We start from the raw sequence: 23,931 nt of genomic DNA, 5'->3' as shown, positions 1-23,931 counted from the left end.
CAGAGCTTCAGTCTGTGATGGGGGTTGAGAGGAGGCAGGGAAGAGGGAGAGCGGGAGGGGGGCCTTGTTGTTGCACCATGGGCTTCTGGGTTGTACTTGCCCCTTGGGCCAAAAGTTGCCAGTCAGCCTCTGGCTGCAGTTTAGAACACAGTGTGGGTTTGGCACATAGGTCCAGGGTGTGGAAGGCATTTAAATGCTTCCTTGCACAGCATAAAGGCACAGAACATTCATGGGAACAAAACAAGATTTGTGTGACATGCACATTGTGCAAAGCTGATTATATTTCACAAAGAACACAAACAAAGCACACAAAGCACACATTTCTAATATTTAAGCCATGAAAATGGTTTCTTATTTTTATTAGATGGTATTCAGCCTTGCAATTAGAACAGGACTATAAACTGTTATTTCAACCTTGGACCTGAAATCACAAGACCCTGTTACATAAGTTCCTGACCATACATCTCTTTTTTTTATAACCAAAATATGTTGTAAGCTTTTCTGGGCTAGTATATATCAAACCCATTCTGTTATTCTATGTGAAGTGTGCAATACTGCCATTGATAACTTTTAATAAAGACAAAATATAGTATACAGTAGGTAGCAAATCTAAATCTCCCATTTACACTTCATACCCAGACCCCACTTTGCCACATTTTCATTATACTTATTGAACAAGTGGTTCCTATACTACTGAGTGGAGTTAAATATCTTTTTTTATGCAACACTCCTTCCAGGCTACACTACAGGCAAAGAAGTGTTGAAATACATCCATGGTGAGGAATTGATACGCTCAATCTATTTACGGCTACTGGACATCTATGATTTCCAATGAGTAGCTGATATTAAATTCTAGAGATTTTGTTTTTAACTAACATCACTCCTCTTTATTATACCCTGCATATTAAAGTATATATCATATGTAAAGAGAGTAATAGAGGAATACAACGTGCACTAGAAATGTATAGTAAAAGTTTGTATAGCTTCTAGATTCTCCAGGACTGATCCACTGATCATATGTCCTCCGACAGTATTTCAAGGTTGCACGCTGGCAATGCTTTTGGCCTTCTGAGGGCAAAGCCAAGCTTACTGCCCTTATGTTCAAGAACATCTGCTCCACAATTCTTCAGCTTTTTAGCCTAGACAGTAGCTGGACATAAGATGATGCGATTCTCTAGAAGAACGCTGACGATCAAGAAAAAAAGGTACAGTCCAAACATCATACATCCCAAAATCTTGTTCATCTTCCACTTACACAAAGCAATGGATAGGATGACGAACAGCAGCATTATAAAGAGGAGGATAATTGCACAGAACAAGCCATTGCTGCTCACTGGTACTGGTTTCATGCGGTGAAAAATGGAAAACAGAAGCCAGGGCATGGGGAGGCTGTGATGGAGATAAAACAACAGGGAGATGGTTTGATTGTGCAATACAAGGACCTATTAAAGTGAAAGACTTTTCAGACCAGCATAATCCATATACAGTACTATTAAGCTTTTTGTATGGTTCTGTAATTTTTGGCTAGACTAGTTGTTGAAAGAATAATGCTAATATGCTGCTTTGGGTATATGTAGAATATAGTATTAAATTCATTTCTCAAAGGCTTCTATGGCTGGCTGGCATTGCAAATTTCTCCTTGGAGAATACTAGTTTCCTGGCTGCCATGCTGATGGTTTCTGATTATCTGAACCAGAGCAAGTTTACAGATTTCCAACATGTTTTTGACACCAATTTATAGCATGCTTTGTTGTGGGTCTGTGACTCAAAGTTACTGAAATCAGACACAGACAGGGAATAGGTATTTAAAATAGAGATCCAGTAATGACACTTTACCCAATACTTGTCTCATTACAGAGTCACTTTAATTAATTCATTATATATTATAATATATAATTATTATAATTATAATATAATTATAATATTATAATTATTATAGATTCATTATAATTATAGAGTCACTTTAAAATGTGTTCAGCAACACAATTTATAATAAGTTTCCATGTCTATTTCAGTCTTCCACATTTGCAAAAAGATAAGGAAATATAACCACAGTTTATATGGCCAACTTTAACCATGTTTTCTTCTTCAATAGAGTAGGAAAGAGTTAAAATGTGTTTAGAAGACTATGAATTGCATCGAAAGAGCAAACTTGTTCTTTATTTAATGGGCCAAAAAAAGATTGTTTTTCAAATTTATTACTGCAATATAATTTGGTACTGCTCCAGACTCCAAAAACTGGAGAGGGGCTGTTTTGCAACCATATCGCCCTGAGCAAGGAATGTGACCATGCAAAGGAAATCATTCAGTTTAAACAACCTTAGCAATTACTTGGTCATACACAGTTAGATTTTTTTTTGTTAATCCTGATTCCTTCATCCATGCTATACAGTGCAAATTTCTGGCTACAGTTATTGCATTCCAACAGCCAATACCCGTGGCTGTCAGAATAACCAAACCGTACCTGCATCAGATTGGCTAACAATTTTACATTGAGCACCTTTCATTTTTTTAATCAAAGGATGTCAGGCAGGATGCTGGCAACAGGGCCATCCACTTAATGAATTTCGGTTGGTTTATCAAACACCACCCAAAATTCACATAGGAGTTGATTTTCTAAAACTGGAGAGTGCAAAACCTAGTGCAGTGATGCATGGCAGCAGATCAGCTTCTGACTTGAGCTTGTTCAATTAAGCTTTTAAAAATAAAAAATTAAATAAAAAAAAACTGGAAGCTGATTGGCTTCTATGCAGAGCTGCCCCAGGGTTTGCACTCTGCAGTTTTAGTAAATTAGAAAGCTTTAGACTCATCTACTTCTCTGTTGGGTCACCGAAAGTAAAGAGTGGTAGACTTATGGTTAAAGTGCAGTAGTTCTCAACTCCTGTCCTCAGGACCCACTAACAGGCCAGGTTTTATGTATTACCTTGGAGGAGATGCAGACTAGAATACTGCAATCACTGAGCAGCAAATGATATCACCTGTGATGTATTTCAGTTATCTTGCAAACCTGGCCTGTTAGTGGGCCCTGAGGACAGGAGTTGAGAACTACTGTTAAAGTGTATATATTGCACTTTTTTTGTTTTGGATAGAGTGGGGAAGGATTACAACTCCTGGCTGGTATTACTGCTGTTGGAGGCTTTGTTGCAGAGTTTCATTTTTTTTTTTCCTTTTTTTTTTTTTAGTTGGGTAGGGGCATGCTGGACCTGTTGTCAGCTATTTTTTGTTGTCTGCTTTCCTGTTGCAGATTTAACCTTCCTTCCTGTCTAGTAAACGGTTGTCTTCAGAAATGAAAATGAGGGGAAATATCTTTAATGAAGCCTCAGATAGCAGTAAAACCTGACAGCTTTTCCAATTTTATCCAAAACTAAAATAAAAAAAGATCATGGGCATAGATTTGTTTTAAAGTCATGACTTACACAAGGCTGAGGGCTCCCTTCCTATCCTGTGACAGCACTGTGCTTCTAAGCAGCCACTAAGCACCCTTATTGTCCTGTGGGAAAAAGGGTATTGATTTACATGATCCCAATACCCAGAAGTATGTTGTATTTTTTCCTTGCAGGATAAAATGTCAGGGAACAAAGTGAAGTTATATTTTTTTAAACTGAATGTGTTTCTTTGCCATTGCAGGGTCTCTGTATTTGCTGTACATGTGAAGGATTGAGGTAGCTCTTATTCATTCTGACTAAAAAGAGCTTCTGATGCACAGCAACAGTATGTAATTTCTCAGGGCTCCATAATGCTATGACGCGCAAGTTGGAGGAGTACATTATTCTAATTCAGAATCCCACAATATTAGTTAAAAACCATATAATAAAACTTGTCCCACATCTTGCCCCGTGGATTTCATACAAAGGGATACAAAGGGAAAATAACCACTTTAACTAAGCATCTTTACATAAGTGGAATTAAGCACTGCAAGAACATTTTGGCACAATAGTTCAGATCGATTCTTTGTTTTGGCAGTGGAAAACATAGTGTTGAAGAATAATATTAATACTTACCCAACAGTGATATCAAATATGTTGCTTCCTACAGAGCTGGAAACTGCCATATCTCCCAGGCCTTTGCGTGCAACAATAACGCTGGTTATGAGATCTGGGATAGAGGTGCCAGCAGCTAATATAGTAAGCCCCATTATTTCTTCGGTAATGCCAATAGTCTCTCCAACCTAAGGCCAGTCATGCAAATAAACAAGCGTTAGTTCAATATGTATAGTCTGTATTTGCATTGCATTGTAAACTATATTAATAATCAACTTTAACAGAGAAAAGAACACAGAAAAGAGAATATATTAAGGAATGTGGATTTTCTGGGTATTGTCATAGACTTCACAAACACAAACAATCACATTAATTAAAAGCAGCATAAAAGGCCCTTCACCAGAGATTCCTGGTGGACTGGTGGTGGATGATGTGCTGTTGGGACTTTGTGCAGGTGAGGCATTACATTTTGGTTGATAGTATGATTAGAGTTAGCACAGCCTTGTGGCCATAATGTCCACTGTTTTTTGCCTCCTTATATACTCCTACATGCCTTGTTTGTTTGCTCCCATAGTATCGGTTTTGGCAGGTCCCTCTTGGAGTTCCTATATAAACAAGTCTGGCTGAACATCCCACTGTTCTATCTGCCATACATGAAACCCAGTAGTGTTTTTTTCTATTGGTAGGTGTCATGGCTGTACTCTTTAGTACCACTATTTGTCAATATTGTGCCACTTTTTTTATAATGGGGTATTTATGTTTGACTCTACAGTTTTTCTTCGGCCTATACTGCTCCAATGTCCGCCTGGTGAGGGCTCTGGCCCTATGGTCTTGCCTCAGTGCTCCATTCCTCAGCAGTCTTGTGTAAGACGGGGGGGGGGGGGGGGGCTCTTATGCCTTTGCAACTTGGGAATAGTCAAACAGCCTACAACTTTTATGCAGTTATAAATATGTATTATTTCTTTTTGTTTTTTTATTTTAGAGAAACCGTTTGCTCCCTATACTCCTGAAGAAGCAGTGTAATACTGTGAAACATGTAGAGATGTGATCTGCTGGCTGTCCACGTGTTCCTAATCAATGTTACCCTAGATATTGGTTATATAATACAATATTGATGACTATTGTTTATCACAGGAACAAAAAGGCAGCCTGTTCCAAGGGAGTTCTAATTTCAGCACATTTTCCATCATTGTCTTTTAATGATGTTTTTGTAATAAATATTTTGTGATTTTAATTGAGATGTGTTTGTGAAATTCATGATGGTACGCAGAAAATCCATATTCCTCGATATATACTCTTTTCCGTGTCATTAAGCAGGGACGTAGGTACCATTATATATTTTTTTCATATAACTGGCACTCTGAATTTCAAATACGAACGAGATAAGCTAAAAAATATGTAATAATTTTAGTCAAATGGCCAGGATTAAATTTCTACACATTGTCATAGAGGCACTGGAATTTTAAAATAAAGACAAAACAAAATGATCTCATAAAAGGATGTGATGGAAAGAGCAGTGTGATAAATCAAATGCACCAGTGTGGTAAACCAATGACTGCCATCGTAAGAGGGCACCTCACTGGCCAGCAGTGTAATAGGGACATTGTCACTGCCTATCAGTATAAGAGGCATTTGAATGTCCCTGTCTTTTTCACTGCCTACCAATGTACAAGAGCTTTATTTATGGAGGCTGTCAATTGATCATAATTATAAAAGGGGCAAAAGCATGACAGCAAACTAAGTTTTCATTATGTCTACTACTAATTAAATTTATTTTTTAAATGGTGCTGCCTCAAGATTTGTGATAACAAATAAAAAACACATTTTTCCATCATTTGTACCACAAATTTATTTTTCAAATGGAATCTGTGCTCTGTGCTACCAAAGAATGTGTGATTAAAAAAAAAACAAACAAAAAAAAAAACAATGTAAGGGCCTGTTTTTCTTCTTTTTTAAAAAAATTTCAGTTCAAAGTACAAAACAAAGCCTCCTGGACATACCACGACTCAGCACACAACAAAAACATAATTAAAAGAAAACGATAAAAACGAAGACAACAACAAAAATTGGTATGCTCTGTTCCCCTGTGCCCACTGGATTACAGGATTTACACCATACAACCTCCAGAGCCAGGTTCAGTGATGAAAAACACTCTCTCCCAGAACCTAGGAGCCCAGATAATCAACCCATGGTTCTACTAACCAAATGAGGGATCAATTGTCTAGTGTCATACTCGCTATTTGTCTAGAGAGTCTGTGTTCATGGCTGGAGATTCCACCCAGATATTCCACATTTTATGGAACTATCTAGCGCAAGTCCTAGATAGATAAGTGGTCTTGTCTTGTATAATGGTAGGGCTGTGTTAACTAATTGAATAAATATAGCACTCCCACTCTGTCAAATAATTACAAACTAAGGGTACACTGCAGCAGACACCTGGTTAGCGGATCCTTAGCAGATAGAGAGGCGAATGAGTAAATAATAATGTTGCACTGTTAACCTTTTAAATTAGATATGAATTACTACATTAAAGTGCTGGTGCAAAATAAAGAAAAACACATAGGTGTATATCTATGCAATCATAAACTTGCTAAGTGCTAAGGTGCAAAGTGAGAAAATTAGAAAATGCAACAAACATAATAATCAACACCTAATGATAACAACTTAATGACGAAACCAATCGCAAATGGTAAAAAAGGTGAAGATGTTGCTAAAGTGCAGTCTTGAGATAAAAATGGGCTTAATAACGTGTAGTGATAACGAACATATGTACAAATAAAACGTCCAATAAGTCACTCTGGGTTAGAGTATCATAAATGTGTAAAACAGTCCAAAAAAACACTGTGACAATCAAACAATGTTGGATAAGTGGTATATCCCTTCACCGTGAAACATGAAAAATGGCCGATGCCAGGCCAATCCACTGTAGTGACACCTGAATGTGCACAAGCCCCTCACCTTACTGCTGTAAGGTTACAGCATAGATGGATCAAATGCAGGGGTCTTCAGAGGGTCCCTCTTTGGTGTTTACAGAGATGGATCATATGAGTGGTACAACCTTCTCCTCCAGTGGGCTCGATTAGGGTAGTAGGAAATGGAAGAAAGATCCCAATAGCATGATACTGCTTAAGATTTATCAATTTATTTAAAAACGCAAAGCAGATATACTCACTTGGTTTAAAAATGCTCAGATAGGGGGCAGGAGGCGGAGCCTAGCAGAGCAGACATGCATTGTTAGAGCTCCACACCGCTGAGGAGAGAAGAGAAGGACAAAGCGGAGCCTGCAGGCTCAAAAGGTATCCATTTGAACATTTTTGCCCTAGGGAACAAACTGTGAAAGTTTGGGCAGGAAATATGGTACTGGGAGGAAACCGTGGCAGAAATAAAAATCACCTCACAAAGAGCTCACAGGCACTCACTGCAGCTGAAGCAGCTCCAGTCACCTCACAAGATACAGCATCAGGGCGCTCTCACAGACAGAAAATGTCACAGCAAGACTCTCCATTTGAGTCAGATACAGAACAAATCCTCTCACAAACTTCTCCACAAGCCTCCTCAGTATCCCCAGTAATATTATTACAATTTGAAAAGATGCTTCATAAGGCTTTAAAACAAACCTCAGACCAAATAACAAAAAGCCTAACCAAAGAAATAAGAGAGCTGGGAAACCGCACCGCAGCCTTAGAAATAAAAATGGATGAAATTGAAATTACAACCCAAGAAAATATAACAGAATTGGAACAATTAAAAAAAGAGAATTTAATACTTCAAACTAAGCTCGAAGATTACGAAAATAGAGCCAGACGTTCAAACTTGCGCATAAGGGGAATACCTGAAACTGTGACAGACCTGCAGTCTACTATTACTGCTCTATTATAAGAACTAAAGCCAGATATCCCTATTGAACGTTTAGAACTGGACAGAGTACACAGAGCCCTCACAGCCAAAAAGAAAATGGACCCCCACGTGATATAATCACAAAATTTCATTATTACAGAACAAAAGAACAAATACTAATTGCTGCAAGAGAAAAAAAAGAACTTAATTTTCAAGGACACAATTATCAAATTTTTGCTGACCTATCCCAACTTACTATTACTAAAAGACGATCCATGAAACCCCAACTAATGGAACTGCAACGCCACAACATTATGTATCAATGGGGCTTCCCCTTTTCAGTCAGATTTAACTACCAAGGTACAATTTACAGAAGCAGATCAGCAGATGAACTACAACAAACCCTTTTAAAATTAAATCTGACAGAACCCACAAGCAGCAACACTCCCACATGCAGAAGAATGGCATCATCTTCACCTTCAGGCAGCACCCAGAAAATTCCAGAACAAAATGGGAATCATCATTCTCACAAAAGAGGCCGTTATGCCACATCATCCATGGACCAAGAAGATTCAATGGACTGACATCCTAATTCCTGATATCTCTTCATTTATTATACTAAGAGATGGTTCTCTATAAAAAACCTATATTTATAACTGAATGTAACTGCATTCTGATAGTCACACACTGTATGGGATCATGTTACATTCCAGTTATATTTCTTATTACTTCTGATTCATATAGCCTTAGAATATATAAGTGAAATAAGGAAATTCTTGTTCAGTTATATATTATCAGGTAATAACAAAAGATTTATTACTTTTTAGGACAAATATGTTCAATAATCCAGAAGTAATGGAAGCTTTTTCTTTCTTTTCTTAAAACAAATATATTATTACCTAACTAGTTCCTAGAATTATGTTTTTGTTTATTCTAATCTGAAGCAATACAACCTCAATTTTATGAGTTAACATATCTAAACAGTTACATATGAATAAAATATGTAATTGTTTACTCTAAAAGGGTTAAAATCCCAAAATAATTCAAACTATCTTCATCAATACCAAAGTTATTAACAGTACCTTTCTAACTGAATTATTTAGCCTAGGGCAAGACTAACCATATACAACCACCCTGGAATAAATAATTTCAACAAAAACTATATTCTGCACTCCAATTAATGAAACATCATTTTGATGTCTTTTGACATAGCACTTCTCTCCTGTAAGCGGAAGATCCGTGTACCCCCATTAGCCCTCCTCATTCTCCCAACCATATTATGTGGGAGTGTGATGAAGGCACTTATTCCCCTGAGAGAGATATTTATTCTCTTTCACGGGTAAATTGTGATTACTTGCAAAAAATAATTTATACAATGTATCATCTAATCTCATATGTTTTTTATTTACTCTTTACTCCAGAATTCACTGGTTTCTTTTCTATCTATTCATCTCTTCAGTCCACACAGGTTGATCTGCGCAGTCAGCTCTGCATAACAAAAAGTAAGTCAAAACTATTTGATCTATTGCCATGGCACCACTGAATATACTTTCCCTGAATGTTCAGGGAATAAATGTCCCTCAAAAAAGGACCAAAGCCTTCCGTACTTTCCATAACAAGAAGGCTCACATAGTATGCCTCCAAGAAACACACTTCACCAAAGATTCTACTCCAAAATATATTTCTCCTTTTTATCAACAAATTTACACGGCTTCTGCCTGTACCAAGCAAAGGGGAACTCTAATTGCATTTCACCGATCCACACCATTCACCTTATCATCAGAAATTAAAGACCCAGAAGGTAGATACCTGATACTCATGGGTTATATAATGGATACAGCAATCACGGTGATTTCCTACTACGCTCCTAACAAACAACCTACACCATTCCTCTCACATATATTACAAGTGATTAATACACACAAAATAGGAACAGTGATAATGTGTGGGGATTCGAACCAGGTCCTCCTCCCATTTCTAGATAAATCACCTTTTACACCATCCAAAATAACCTCTAGATTACCTTTTTCTCAACTTCTTTCCAAATACAATCTGGTAGATTCATGGAGAGAAAGTAACCCAATGAAAAAGAAATTCACTTATTTCTCGCACCCTCATCAAACCTTCACCAGAATAGATCATATTTTTCTAACAATAGGAATGATACCAGAAATTATTGCATCAGATATAATTCCGATTCCGTGGTCTGACCATAATGCAGTATACACTACTATAGCCTCAGCCATACCAAAAGCGCATGACCCAACGTGGTACTTACCGGACATAATGCTCAAACACCCACTACATCAGATGGCCATTGAACAAGCTTTAAAGGAATACATATCAATTAATAACAGACATCTCCCCAATAACACTGTGGGAAGCTCATAAGCCTGTCTTGCGTGGTACAATACAAAGACAAATGGCACTATTTAAACGGGAACGCAAAAATCTAGCAAAAAAACTAGAACTCAGTTTTAATGCAGCCTACATATCATTTCAAGATAATCCATCTCAGAGTACAAAATCTCATCTGGAAAAATCTAGATTGGAATACGATCTATTTCTCACTGAGTCAGTTGATAAATCCCTCAAACGCTCCAAACACAATTTCTACATGAATACAAACAAACCAGGTACATATTTGGCTCGGGCATTAAATTCAACTAACAAATCTTTCAAACCAATACGTTTGAAATTATCAAAAAATGTTTATACTTGTAATCCAGTTAAAATAGTCCATAAATTTCACTCACATCTCGCAACTTTATACAAGACAAACAATGAATTTAATCCTACAGAAGCTGAATCCTTCTTCTCAAAAATAACCTTACCTGAGTTATCTCAGAATCAAAAAAGCAGTTTGGATGAGCCTATAACTATAGATGAAGTTGCTAACGCCATAAAAGACCTAAAACTTAACAAAAGACCAGGCCCAGACGGCTACTCGGCTTTATACTATAAAACATCCTCAGAAATACTCTCTCCCATTCTCACTGAAACTTTTAACAAACTTCTAGATGGACATTCTTTTCGGCAAGAAACACTAATGGCAATTGTTTGTATGATCCCAAAACCCCTTTCTGATGATACTTCCTGTGTGAATTATCGGCCTATCTCTCTGTTAAACCTCGATATTAAATTATTAGCAAAAATAATAGCAAAACGCCTCAATAGCATTATAGGAAAATTAATACATAGAGATCAAGTAGGCTTCATGCCAAATAGACAGGCAGGCGATAATATACGCAGGGCAGTGTTATTGGCACATATTGCTAAAAAACGGAAAATCCCTTTATGTTTTCTATCTCTCGATATTAAGAGGGCATTTGACACAGTATCCTGGCAATATATGCAATATTCATTAGAAAAATGGGGTTTTGGACCCCACTTTTTAACATGGATCAAAGCATTATATAATAAACCCAAAGCCTATATAAAATATGCTGGATACAAATCTGAAGCCTTTAATATCGAAAGAGGTACCCGACAGGGTTGCCCATTATCTCCCTTATTATTTGCCCTTATACTCGAACCCATGGCCCAATACATCAGAACAAACCAAACTATAACTGGCATTGAAGTAGGAGGTATTACACACAAATTATGTATATTTGCAGACGATATATTACTTTTTCTATCATCACCACAGGTCTCTGGTCCTAACTTAATACCAGCTCTTGATGGATTTGCAGCCCTATCCGGCCTTATGATTAATCCTAAGAAATGCCTAGTGCTTAATATTTCACTCACAAACATGGAATTGATCCCGGCTAGGGCTGCACTCCCATTCACATGGGCAGAAAAATCAATCCCATATCTTGGAATTCATTTAACAGCATCTCATTCTGACTTATTCTCAACCAATTATCCTCCTGTATTAAGACAGATCACAAATCTAATAAAACAATGGTCGCAACTTCCTTTATCCTGGATAGGGAAGATTAATGCAATCAAAATGACTATTCTACCCAAATTGCTTTATCTATTCAGAGTCCTCCCTATTTCAATTCCTTCCTATTTTTTGAGAATAGTACAAAAAAGAGCAACTTTGTTTATATGGGGCTCTTCTAAACCATGTATACCTATACACACACTACATCTTCCCAAAAATAAAGGAGGCTTGGGATACCCTAATTTTACTAACTACTACAGAGCAGCACATTTGGCCAGTCTGTCCAAATACCATGCAAAACAGGAAATCCCATTATGGGTATTTATAGAGGCTTCAGAAAATGACCCTCTATTAATATCAAATTTATTATGGCTTGATCCTAAAGACCGCTTTAAAATTCATAATCCCATAACTAAACACTTCTTATCTCTCTGGGATAAACTAAAAACCAAATATCAGTTACAATCTCCACACAATCCTCTCCTTTCTTTTATCAGAAATCCGGCCTTTTATCCGGCATGGATCTACCCAAATTCTTTTAAAGCTTGGACAACATCAGGCATTCAGACACTAAATGACTTCATAGCATCTAAATCATTCCTTTCATTCCCATCGCTTAGAGAAAAATATGATCTACCAAACTCTGAGATATTTAGATATCTCCAAATCAAAAATTTCTATACACCATTCCTAAAAGGGGATACACCATTATCCCAATTATCCATTTTTGAATCAATCTGTACAAAAGATCCATTTGCTAAAGGTACAATTTCATCACTTTATAATCAATTATATGGAGTAGCAAATCTTAATAGACCCTCTTACGTTCAGAGGTGGGAGGAGGACCTGGGACGAACTTTAGAAGACACGGACTGGTCTAATATATGGCTCACATCTAAGTCATCTTCACCCAACATCTTGGCACTAGAGACAAATTATAAAGTCCTAACTCGCTGGTACCTTGTACCCGCTAGAGTGGCAAAATATTCACCTAATACCTCAACTCTTTGTTTTCGAGGATGCCCAGAAATAGGCACATATTTACACATATGGTGGACGTGCCCAGTAATCCAAACCTTCTGGAAGGAAGTCTTCGTGATTGCATCTAAAATATTTAAAAAAATAATACAACCAGATCCATATTTAACTATACTTAATCTAAAACCGGAATGGTTAACACTCTCTCAATTCAAACTTATGATCCAACTAATAACGGCTGCAAAACAAACAGTGGCCAAGGCATGGAAATCTCCTACATTGGTACTAGCAGAAACAATTCACAGAATGAATAATACAATGTCCCATGCTAAGATGGTAGCCATCGATCAAAATCAAATTCCAAAATTTGAAAAACTTTGGCATCCTTGGATAAAACAACAGTTCCTGTCAAATTTCAATGACTCTGTCCTGTTGCCATGGTAACAGATTAAATGACTTACAGAGACACCCATTCTAAGGCTTCAAAGAGAACTAAAAAGAATAATAAACTGACGAGCGGGACAACCTTGTGGACCATACCTCTACCTTTCAACCCTTTTTCTTCTTTCTCTTTCCTTTTCTCCACCTTACAATTAAAGCTCATTATCAGAACTTATTTGACCTATATACACTCTACTTGTAAACAATATGTATAGTAGGTATAAATCATTTAAATACCTACAAAAGTAACTAAGGAAATGATATATATCTTTAATTTAGGTTTACGTGAACCCAATGTTTAATATTTGAAATTTCATGATATTTACCTATATAAACCCTACTGTAAAACATTGAGCTTACTTTATAGATCCTTGTAAACTTACTTTATGTATATTTATGTATCTTTATAACATTGTATACTCAATAAACTTCTTTTGACAAGGAAAAAATGCTCAGATAACACTCCACGAACGCCAAGCTCATATGCTTCCGTCACTTCCAGTTTCCGCCAATTGCTCCAATCCCGACGCGTATCATCACATCATCCCCTGATGAAGTCTCGTGATGTGACGATACGCATTGAGATTGGAGCAATAGGCGAAAACCGGAAGTGACGGAAGCATACAAGCTAAGCGATCGTGGAGTGTTATCTGAACATTTTTAAAACAAAGTGAATATATCTGCTTTGCGTTTTTTAATAAATTGATAAATCTTAAGCGGTATCACGCTATTGGGATCTTTCTTCCATTTCCTACTACCCTAATCAAGCCTATTGGAGAAGGTTGTACCACTCATATGATCCAGCTCTGTAAACACCAAAGAGGGACCCTCTGAAGAACCCTGCATTTGATCCATCTATGCTGTAACCTTATAGCATAGATGGTGAAGGGCTTGTGCACATTCAGGTGTCACTACAGTAGATTGGCCTGGCATCAGCTGTTTTTCACGTTTCATGGTGAAGGGATACACCACTCATCCAACATTGTTTGATTGTCACAGTGTTTTTTGGACTGTTTTACACATTTATGATACTCTAATCAAGAGCGGCTTATTGGACATTTTATTTGTACATATGTTCGTTATCACTACACGTTATGCCCATTTTATCTCAAGACTGCACTTTAGCAACATCTTCACCTTTTTTACCATTTGCGATTGGTTTCATCAGTAAGTTGTTACCATTAGATGTTGATTATTATGTGTGTTAACTAATCGCTTCCAAAAATGAATGGATGCTACAGCAGGGGATTTCTACCGAAGCACAATAGCCTCACGTGCATAGTAAAGGAGTAGTCCCAAAAGGGTTCTTACCACCTGGCGGTGAGCCAGCGGGTCTACAAAACCCAACAGACACACCTCCTCTGTCAGTGAGGGCCTGTTTTTCAATGTGTGCCAGTGCAGGGGGTTTACACAATGTATGAAAATCTACCAAGCCATGCTACCCGATGCTGCCTGGAAGAGAGGAGGGAGACCAGCAAACATCTATTCGCTGATCTCCTCTACCTAGTGAGAACCTAGAAGTGGTGTGTAAAAATGTAACTTCCTATTTCAGCCTTTATCTGTGCTCTATTAGCATCAATGCAGGGCAGGTGAGACATTGGGGGTATAAGAGAATCCTGATGTCTCTTTAAAAGGAACCTGTTAACCTATAAAAATAAAGTTTAGTGTAAAAAAGTGTAAAAAATAAAGTTACCCAAAAGTCACCCAAGCACCTAAAACCTCCCTCCAAAAAAATCTAAATCCCCCACCCCCACATACACAAAAACATCAATAACACTACCCATGTTGCATGTCACTGGACATGATGCATGCTGGTGTGAGAGCAAAAATTCCAGGGCAATTATTCATGGTTAACTTTAACCACTTCAATACTGGGCACATTCACTTCCTTCCTGCCCAGGCCAATTTTCAGTTTTCAGTGCTGTCAAACTTTGAATGACAATTGCATGGCCATGCAACACTGTACCCAAATTCAATTTTTATCATTTTTTGGGACAGATAGAGCTTTCTTTTGTGGTATTTATTTACCACTGTTTTTTTTTATTTTTTGCTAAACAAAAAAACACTGACAATTTTAAAAATAAAATGTTTTTCTTAGTTTCTGTTTTTCAAATAAGGAATTTTTCTACTTCACTGATAAGGGTGCACTGATGGGCACTGATGAGGCTGCACTAATGGGCACTGGTGAGGCTGCACTGATGAGGCGGCACTGATCACAATCTATTGACAATGCTTGTCACTTATTGGCAATCCTTTTCTCACACAGACACAGCATGTCTAGCGTAACTGCCAATTAATAACTGTAAAGACTGTTTACATGTGATCAGCTATAATTGGACACAGCTGACCACATGGTAATGGGTCGCTGTGATTGGCCATTTACCCCAATCTGTGATCAGCTGTGTCCAAAGTGATTAAACGAATGCCCTCTAATACCTCTGCTTTTAAAGCATTGCCCTATGGAAAATATAAGAGTACGGAAGCTTGTCACACAATTTGAAAGCTTGACATGTTGGGTATCTATTTACTTGGCACTGCCTCTTCTTTTATATTTTACCAAAAACTAATAATATATTGCATTTATGTGCCCTAAAATTAATTTTAGTGGAATGTATATTGAAATGTTGTGCTTGATAATTATCCATTAATATTGTGTGACATAAAAACTGCATTTCAGTTGTACAGTACTGTGAAATCTGAATTATCTAAGAAGTGTCTTAAACTGATGTCAAACTGAGGCCATCAAAACAAGCCCAAGCCCACTGACAGAGGCCCCAAAGATGCTAAAGTTGGAATAGAGGTGGTTTGCATAATTAAAATCTGGCTATGTTTTGACAGGAACCTTCTGTATTTTTATATTCTATTTATATTTCCCTAAAATATTACAAAGATATTTTATGCCAACTCAGTGTTCCTGACCTTGAAGCAAATCATCTCCTTTTTAATATAAAATATTTGGACTTACCTGATGTGCCCACCAGACCATCAAATAGGAAAATATTGCAATCCAGGTGATTGATCCAAAAAATGTTACAGGGAAAAACTTTCTTGATGACTGGAAAGAAAAGGAACATTTTATATTTCTTCTTCATTGAGAATGTTATATTTGTTTTGAAGTCCTGCACTGCATCATGAAACTTCACAGTATAACTAATAAAACACGTACAGGTGGACTGTTACAAAATTGTAACAAAAATTTACCAAAAATATGCATTCTTTAACCGCTTACAGAGCAGCTGCCGCAGTTATACTGCTGCAGGTTGGCTCGGCTGCGCGAATCGCCGTACCTATACGCCAGCTCCTACAGAGCGATTTGTGCGGCACACACGCTCGCTTATTGGCCAGTGGGGGAGCCAATCAGCGGGTCCGGCGGACTCGATGTCCACTGGCCGCCCACGATTGTTCTCCGCAGTGACAGAACAGGGATCTGTTATAGTAAACAAGGCAGATCTCCATTCTGACAGGGGAGACCACACATTGTCTGAACAATAGTATATGTCAGCCAATTAGATTCTGTCTTTCTGCTATGCAGGAAGACGGATCTGTGTGTTGTCCCAGGCAGCCCTTCCCCCACACAGTTAGAAAACACACTGAGGGAACACAGTTAACCCCTTGATTTCCCCTGATGTTAACCCCTTCCCTGCCAGTGTCATTAGTGCAATGTCAGTGCATATTTTCAGCACTGATCACTGTAATAATCTCACTGGTTCTCAAAAAAGTGCAAAAAATGGCAGTTAGGTGTCCGATCTGCCTGCTGCAATGTCGCAGTCTCGCTAAAAATCACTGCCATTATTATTAAAAAAAAATAATAATAATAAAAATGCCATAAATCCATCCCCTATTTTGTAGACGCTATAACTTTTGCGCAAACCAATCAATAAACGCCTTTTGGGATTTTTTTTTTTACCAAAAATATGTAGCAGAATACAAATTGGCCTAGATTGATGAAGAAATTTGATTTAAAATTTTTTTTTATTGGGTGTGTTCTATAGCAGAAAATAAAAAATATTGTTTTATTTCCAAAATTGTCGGTCTTTTTTTGTTTATAGCGCAAAAAATAAAAATCGCAGAGGTGATCAAATACCACCGAAAGAAAGCTCCATTTGTGGGAAAAAAAGGAGATCAATTTTATTTGGTTACAGCGTCGCACAACCGCGCAATTGTCAGCTAAAGTAACGCAGTGCCGTATCACCAAAAAATGGCCTGGTCATTAAGGGGGCAAATCCTTCCGGGGCTGAAGTGTTTAAATTTCAAACAGGAGAAGGTACTCAAGCATGCAGTGTAATGCCAAACATACTTAAAAAAAAAAAAAAAAGTAGAAAAGGTTTTTTAGCTCATTCATAGGTGCATTTGTTTTTACATTCTGATCCATTCCTTTGACCCATATGTTACTACAGTAATCAAGAAGGAATCAGCATGCACTGGTGAACACAGGCATCTGACACTCCTGAAAGAGTTGAATGCCAAAGTTGCAGCTCTGTAATGAAGGGGAGGTAGGAGAAATGGGCCACTAGGAAGGTGAGTGTACCCTATCTTCTAATGCAGGAAACTGCTGGTTTAAACCATTTAGAGCAGGGGTCTTAAACTGGTGGCCCTCCAGTTGTTGCAAAACTACAAGTCCCATGAGACATTGCAAGGCTGACAGTTACAAGCATGATGCCCACAGGCAGAGGCATGATGGGACTTGCAGTTTCGCATCAGCTGGAGGGCCGCTAGTTTGAGACCCCTAATTTAGAGACCTGACAGGGTCTCTTTAAGGATGATAATGCTATAACATCATACACATTATGGAACTGGTATAAGGTTTACATTTACTGGCTTGATTTTCATAATAAAAGATCCTTCACAAGGGTTCTTCTACTTCAAATATTCATAAAGCATCATTATTGCCGGAAAGGAACTTGCGGGAAAACATTGACATATACAGTATATTGCGCACGGCTGTAGATAACACTCTGCTTTGTTGCATATTTGTAGCTAAACCTGTATGTGCATAATTATCCCTTTGATGTTAGATGGCTATTTTTTATTTTGTATTTCCCGTTCACTCATGTTTAAGTGCTCTTGAAGTTCTATCTGATTACGAGGATCTTATTAAATACTATTATTAGATAGGAGAATGCACACTCAAACACATGATTGTCATGTAACTGCATTAAATTGTGTCCCACTGTGGGAAGACAAAGGAGGACCAAACTGTGTCTATGCTTTGATCAATTTGTGTATTATTTATGTTATTGTGTTTATATTATTTGTTTTATTATTGTATAGCATACACTTCCTCAAAGTATAATCTAACTTGTGTATAATTCTGTACTGTCGCCATGACACAAGAAACTTTGCTTTGTTCAAGTGTGCTGTACATTCTCCATGTACTCAGTTCTAAAGTATAGAAAATAGGGAGAAGTGAAAGTGGGAACATAATATATGGCAAAGGAGTGGTTGACTTAATAAAGGCAAACGAATATAAAAGTGACAATAGAAAAAAAGACCAAGTGGTCCATTGAGTCTGCAAGTAAAAATGCCTTTTTTTCCTTTTGTTTTTTTTTTTTTACATTTTCTTGGGTATGCTTTACATTTTTATCTAATTCACTAAGTTAGACCCCTTTCACACTGGGGCAGTTTGCAGGCATTATTGCGCTAAAAATACCACCTGCAAACCGCCCCTAAACAGCCTCCGCCGTTTGTTCAGTGTGAAAGCCCGAGGGCTTTCACACTGAAGCGGTGCGCTGGCAGGACGGTGAAAAAAGTCCTGCAAACCGCTTCTTTGGAGCGGTGACGGAGCGGTGTATTCACCGCTCCTAAACCGCTCCTGCCCATTGAAATCAATGGGACAGCGCGGCTATACCGCGGCAATACCGCGGCTATAGCCGCGCTGTACGAGGGCTTTTAAACCTTTTTCGGCCGCCAGCGGGGGTTAAAACTGCACCGCTAGCGGCCGAATACCGCTGCAAGAACGACGGTACAGCAGCGCTAAAAATAGTGCTGTTGTACCGCCGACGCCCCCACCGCCCCAGTGTGAAAGGGGCCTTAAAGGAAAAGTTCCAAAGTGAAAATTCCTTTCAAAGTGGACAGCCCATTTGCCTTTAGTAAATGAACCCGAATGCATAAAGGAGTGTCCACATTACACTAAATTTGTCAGCTGGAGCACAGATGATACCCTGTAGCAATATGCTTATGGGCTATATTCTGTGCATCCATGCTATATACAGTATAAAGTACTTAGTGTATATAGCACTTCATGTGTTTATTAGCAACATTTACAAAAAATGCTGAGACAGTACTTACTAAATTGCGGACATCAGGTAATGTGATCCATAAAGGGAAAATAATTGGCAGCACAGCAAGATACACAGCTTGCTTACGCTTGTTGGCTGGCCATGCTAGACTTAGTGGATGGTCACCATCATCAGCCATATCTGCACCTGAGGCCTGAGTACAAAAAGGAATACGCTAATGTTAATGAAGAATAATGAACCCAATAACAATATAGCACACATTTTTACAAAAAGTGCCTAATCACGTGTTACAGTTTTCAGATTCTGACAATGACTGGAGTGTTTATTGGTACTTGTGACAGTTGTACTCAGTCATTGGACCTCAATAATGTTTTTCTGGAGGAAAAGGCTATTCTTTGGCTCAAATTATGTTGGCTCAAATTATGTTATCTTTGCAATACAAACTGATGTTTCTATATATATATATACATAGATATAGATACATACATATATATATCTATATATATATATATCTATATATATATATATATATAGATATATATATATATATAGATATATATATATATATAGATCTATATATATATCTATTTTTATTTATTTATTTATTTATTTATTTCAGGTACTTATATAGCGCCGTCAATTTACACAGCGCTTCACATATACATTGTACATTCACATCAGTTCCTACCCTCAAGGAGCTTACAATCTAAGGTCCCTAACTCACATTCATACATACTAGGGACAATTTTAGACAGGATCCAATTAACCTACCAGCATGTCTTTGGAGTGCAAAATATAAATATATACATATATATACATATATATATATATATATATATATATATATATATATATATATATATATATACACACACACAGTTTGCCTAAAAAGTTTGCATATCCTGGCAGAAATTGTGACATTTTGGCATTGATATTGAAAATATGACTGATCATGCCAAAAATTGTCTTTTATTTAAGGATAATGATCATACGAAGTCATTTATTATCACATAGTTGTTTGGCTCCTTTTTAAATCATAATGATAACATAAATCACCAAAACGACCCTGATTAAAAGTTTACCCTGTAATGGTTGGCCTTGGTACAGACACACAAGATGACACACACAGGTTAAAATGGCAATTAAAGGTTATTTCCCACATCTGTGCCTTTTTCAATTGCAATTAGTGTCTGTGTATAAATAGTCAATGAGTTTGTTAGTTCTCACGTGGATGCAATAAGCAGGCTAGATGCCTGAGCAGGCTAGCCATATGGAGCAGAAAAGAACTGTCAAAAGACCTGTGTAACAAGGTAATGGAACTTTATAAAGATGGAAAAGGATATAAAAGATATCAAAAGCCTTAAATATGCCGGTCAGTACTGTTCAATCACTTATGAAGAAACGTAAAATTCAGGGATCTCATGACCTCAAGCCAAGGTCAGGCAGACCAAAAAAGATTGCAGTCACAACTGCCAGAAGACTTGCTTGGGGCACAAAGAAGAACTCCTAGGTGACCTCAGGAGAAATACAGGCTGCTATGGAAAAAGATGGTGTGTTTTTTTCAAGGAGCACAATATGACAATACTTGAACAAAAAATGAGCTGCATGGTCGAGTTGCCAGAAAAAAAAGCCTTTACTGCACCAATGCCACAAAAAAGACCAGTTACAATATGCCCAACAACACCTTGACATGCCTCAATGGGATTTTTTATACATATATATATATATATATATATACGTATACAGTATACGTATTTTCTTTAAATGTGGGGGATATAATTAGGTACTACTTTAGTGCAAAGTATGTTTGAGTAATACAAGTGTATATGTGGTGTCAATTGTAAAACAACTCTACATGTGTAGGAAAGAAATATTCTTTTCTGTTTTTATGATTTTTAGATATGATATTTATATAAAACAGACAAGTTTTCTTGAATGATTATTTAAATAAGCTATGATTCTAAGTAGCACCTGCAAAGTCCCAATTCCAATCTTGTATATTGTATTGAAAATTCTAGGGTTGTGGTGCATTTGACCCCAATTGCCATCTCTGATTAATTGAAAGGGTATCTTTATAGAACAATAGCTTGGGCTTCCTTTAAAAAACATAACTATGTGTACATAGCGGGACTTCTGTTTTTTATTAAATAAGAACAGAAAAATAAAAAGACATATTAAAAAAAAAAAAAAGGTTATGTATTTATTTTTTGAGCTTTGTGCAATGTACAAATCTTTTTTTACTTTACTAGCCTGCCTGTTATACAATTCTTTGCCCACTTCATTAGATCATCATTACAGGAAACCTGAGAGAAGAGAAATATGAAGGCTGCCATTGGTGACCTCCACAGACTTCAGTATTTTCTGAGTCAATGATATGTGGCCAGTGAAGGTAAATGCCCTTTTTCGTATTTGTTCCTGGTAAATTATTTAGAAAGCATTACAACTATTAGGATGGCATGGTAGCTAATTGGCAGGCTTCATATTTATCTCAGTATGAGCTTCCTTTAAAGCAGGCACCTATGTGGTTAAGAAATTTAAGAAAAAAAATGACCACTTTATTCAGTATAGCTACATTTTAGACACTAGCTTATTGCCAAACCTGCTCTTTTCTGTCTCTTTAAGTCTGGAACAACGCCCACCTTTTGTTAGTAGAAATAAAGAGCATCTCTCAGTTACAAGAAGTCACTTAGATAACTGGAAATGACTAAATTGGGATGTCTCCAACTCAGCTATTAAAAGTAATATGGATACATTCCACAGAATAATATCAGAATTGAAATAGCCCAACTATGCTGTGCAGCCAAGACCTGATCTATTTCAGAAGCCATATGTGGCTATTGTGACAAGAGGCAATTACACCAGAACTATTACAGGCTCAAGCAAAGTACTATATATAGTATATATATTACCTTAATCATATATATGTACTGTATCTAAGTTCAACACTTATTTGACTAACCTGTATTATGTACATTACAATAAAACCCATGTAACATATTAAAATAACTACAAATGATAGGTTTAGGATTTGACTTTTATGTTAATGCAGAACCTTTTGTAGTTACATTTTATACTTATCTCCTTCAAGATACAGTGACAGGGTCAGCATTCTTTTATAATCAAACAGAGTTGTAGTTGAATCTGTCCCTTCTCTACATTATTCAAACAAAGACACTAATAAATGAGATGAACTAAAACGAGTGCAAAAATAATGCATGGTCAAAGGCCCTACTGCATTTTTTATGGCTATATACCTGTATAATCAGAATATACAGATGAGCCGACTTACTAAAGAAGTTAAGAACTGTCACGCAATTAACTCACTTCAATTATCATCATGTGCAAATGAAATAAGTAAACAAGAATCTGCATTTCACATGGTTGGATAAAGTTAGTAAATCAGCCTCACGTGTTTTATTTGGTGTATCAGCCCAACGACATTGAAAAACTGGGGAACGCTAGTTATTAGTACTCAATAAAGTAAAAATACAAACTGGAGGCAAGAATGGTCTATGTTCAAGTAAATAGGACAGTGAGTTGAAAAGTGTAGTGCTTCATACTGTGTTGTTACTACTCTCTGCCTACTTATCCTATTGAGAACCATACCCAACATTTTGTGTATAGGTGTCACTGGGAAAAAAGTAAAGGTACATTACTGTGCAAATGTTTTAAGGCAGGTGTGAAAAAATGCTGTAAATTAGCAATGCTTTCAGAAATACAAGTGTTATTGTTTTTTTATTTTATCAATAACAAAATGAAAAGTAGACCCCGGTACACACAGGGGCGACTTGCCCGTTCTGTACTACAGAACCGTTCTAATAGAAGCGACGCAAGTCGCTCCGACTTAGAAAAAGGTTCCTGTACTATTTTTAGGGTGACTTCAGGCGACTTGCATTGACTTCCATACAGAAGTCGTTTTGCAAGTCGCCGCTGAAGTCGTGTGCAGGTCGCCTCTGTGAGTCGGCCTGCAAGTCGTGCTGCCCCTGTGTGAACCGGCAGTAAATGAACAGAAGATAAATCCAAATCAAATCAATATTTGGTGTGACCACCCTTTGCCATGTAAACAGAATAAATTCTTCTAGGTACACTTGCATACAGTTTTTGAAGGAACTAAGAAGGTAGGTTGTTCCAAACATCTTGGAAAACTTACTGCAGATCTTTTGTGGATGTAGGCTGCCTCAAATTCTTCTGTCTTTTCATGTAATCCCAGACAGACTCAATGATGTTAAGATCAGGGCTCTGTGGGGGCCAAACTATTACTTCCAGGACTCCTTGTTCTTCTTCACTCTAAAGCCAGTTCTTAATTACATTGGCTGTATCTTTGGGGGTCATTGTCCTGTTGAAGAATTAATTTGGAGCCAGTCACATGCCTCCCTGATGGTATGGCATGATGACTTCTTGAATCCGATACTACTTTTCTTGCTTCCCTCTCCCATGGTGGCCTTCTCTGGACTCACTCCCCCAGACCAAGTGAACAGAATGGAGGTGGAGTGGGAATCCTTCTATCCCCACGCAGCAGTTATCAGGTACTTCACCCACCTCCCTCTGACACTCTCCTCTT

At 37.4% G+C, this 23,931-nt stretch overlaps 1 protein-coding gene across 11 annotated transcripts in view; it reads right to left on the bottom strand.

The window, feature by feature from the left end:
* Positions 1-351: 351 nt before the first annotated feature.
* The window catches only part of SLC24A2 (solute carrier family 24 member 2), a 273,770-nt gene continuing 250,190 nt past the window's right edge, over positions 352-23,931 (bottom strand). For 7 of the 11 annotated variants that reach the window (XM_073636393.1, XM_073636455.1, XM_073636472.1 and 4 more), the window contains 4 exons: positions 19,420-19,563; positions 16,097-16,186; positions 4,002-4,168; positions 353-1,389 (listed from right to left, as the gene is read on the bottom strand). In XM_073636393.1, the coding sequence (XP_073492494.1) occupies positions 1,140-1,389; positions 4,002-4,168; positions 16,097-16,186; positions 19,420-19,563 (651 nt within the window). In that variant the 3' untranslated portion in view covers positions 353-1,139. Of the gene's footprint in view, positions 1,390-4,001; positions 4,169-16,096; positions 16,187-19,419; positions 19,564-23,931 lie in introns of all 11 variants that reach the window. The other 4 variants (XM_073636448.1, XM_073636463.1, XM_073636439.1 and 1 more) reach the window with 3 other exon arrangements.

The sequence above is a fragment of the Aquarana catesbeiana genome, linkage group LG01 (assembly GCF_042186555.1).
Source record: "Aquarana catesbeiana isolate 2022-GZ linkage group LG01, ASM4218655v1, whole genome shotgun sequence".
Taxonomy (NCBI): domain Eukaryota; kingdom Metazoa; phylum Chordata; class Amphibia; order Anura; family Ranidae; genus Aquarana; species Aquarana catesbeiana.
The sequence above is the reverse complement of the archived record's forward strand: the minus strand, read 5'-3'. Positions and strand labels throughout refer to the sequence as shown.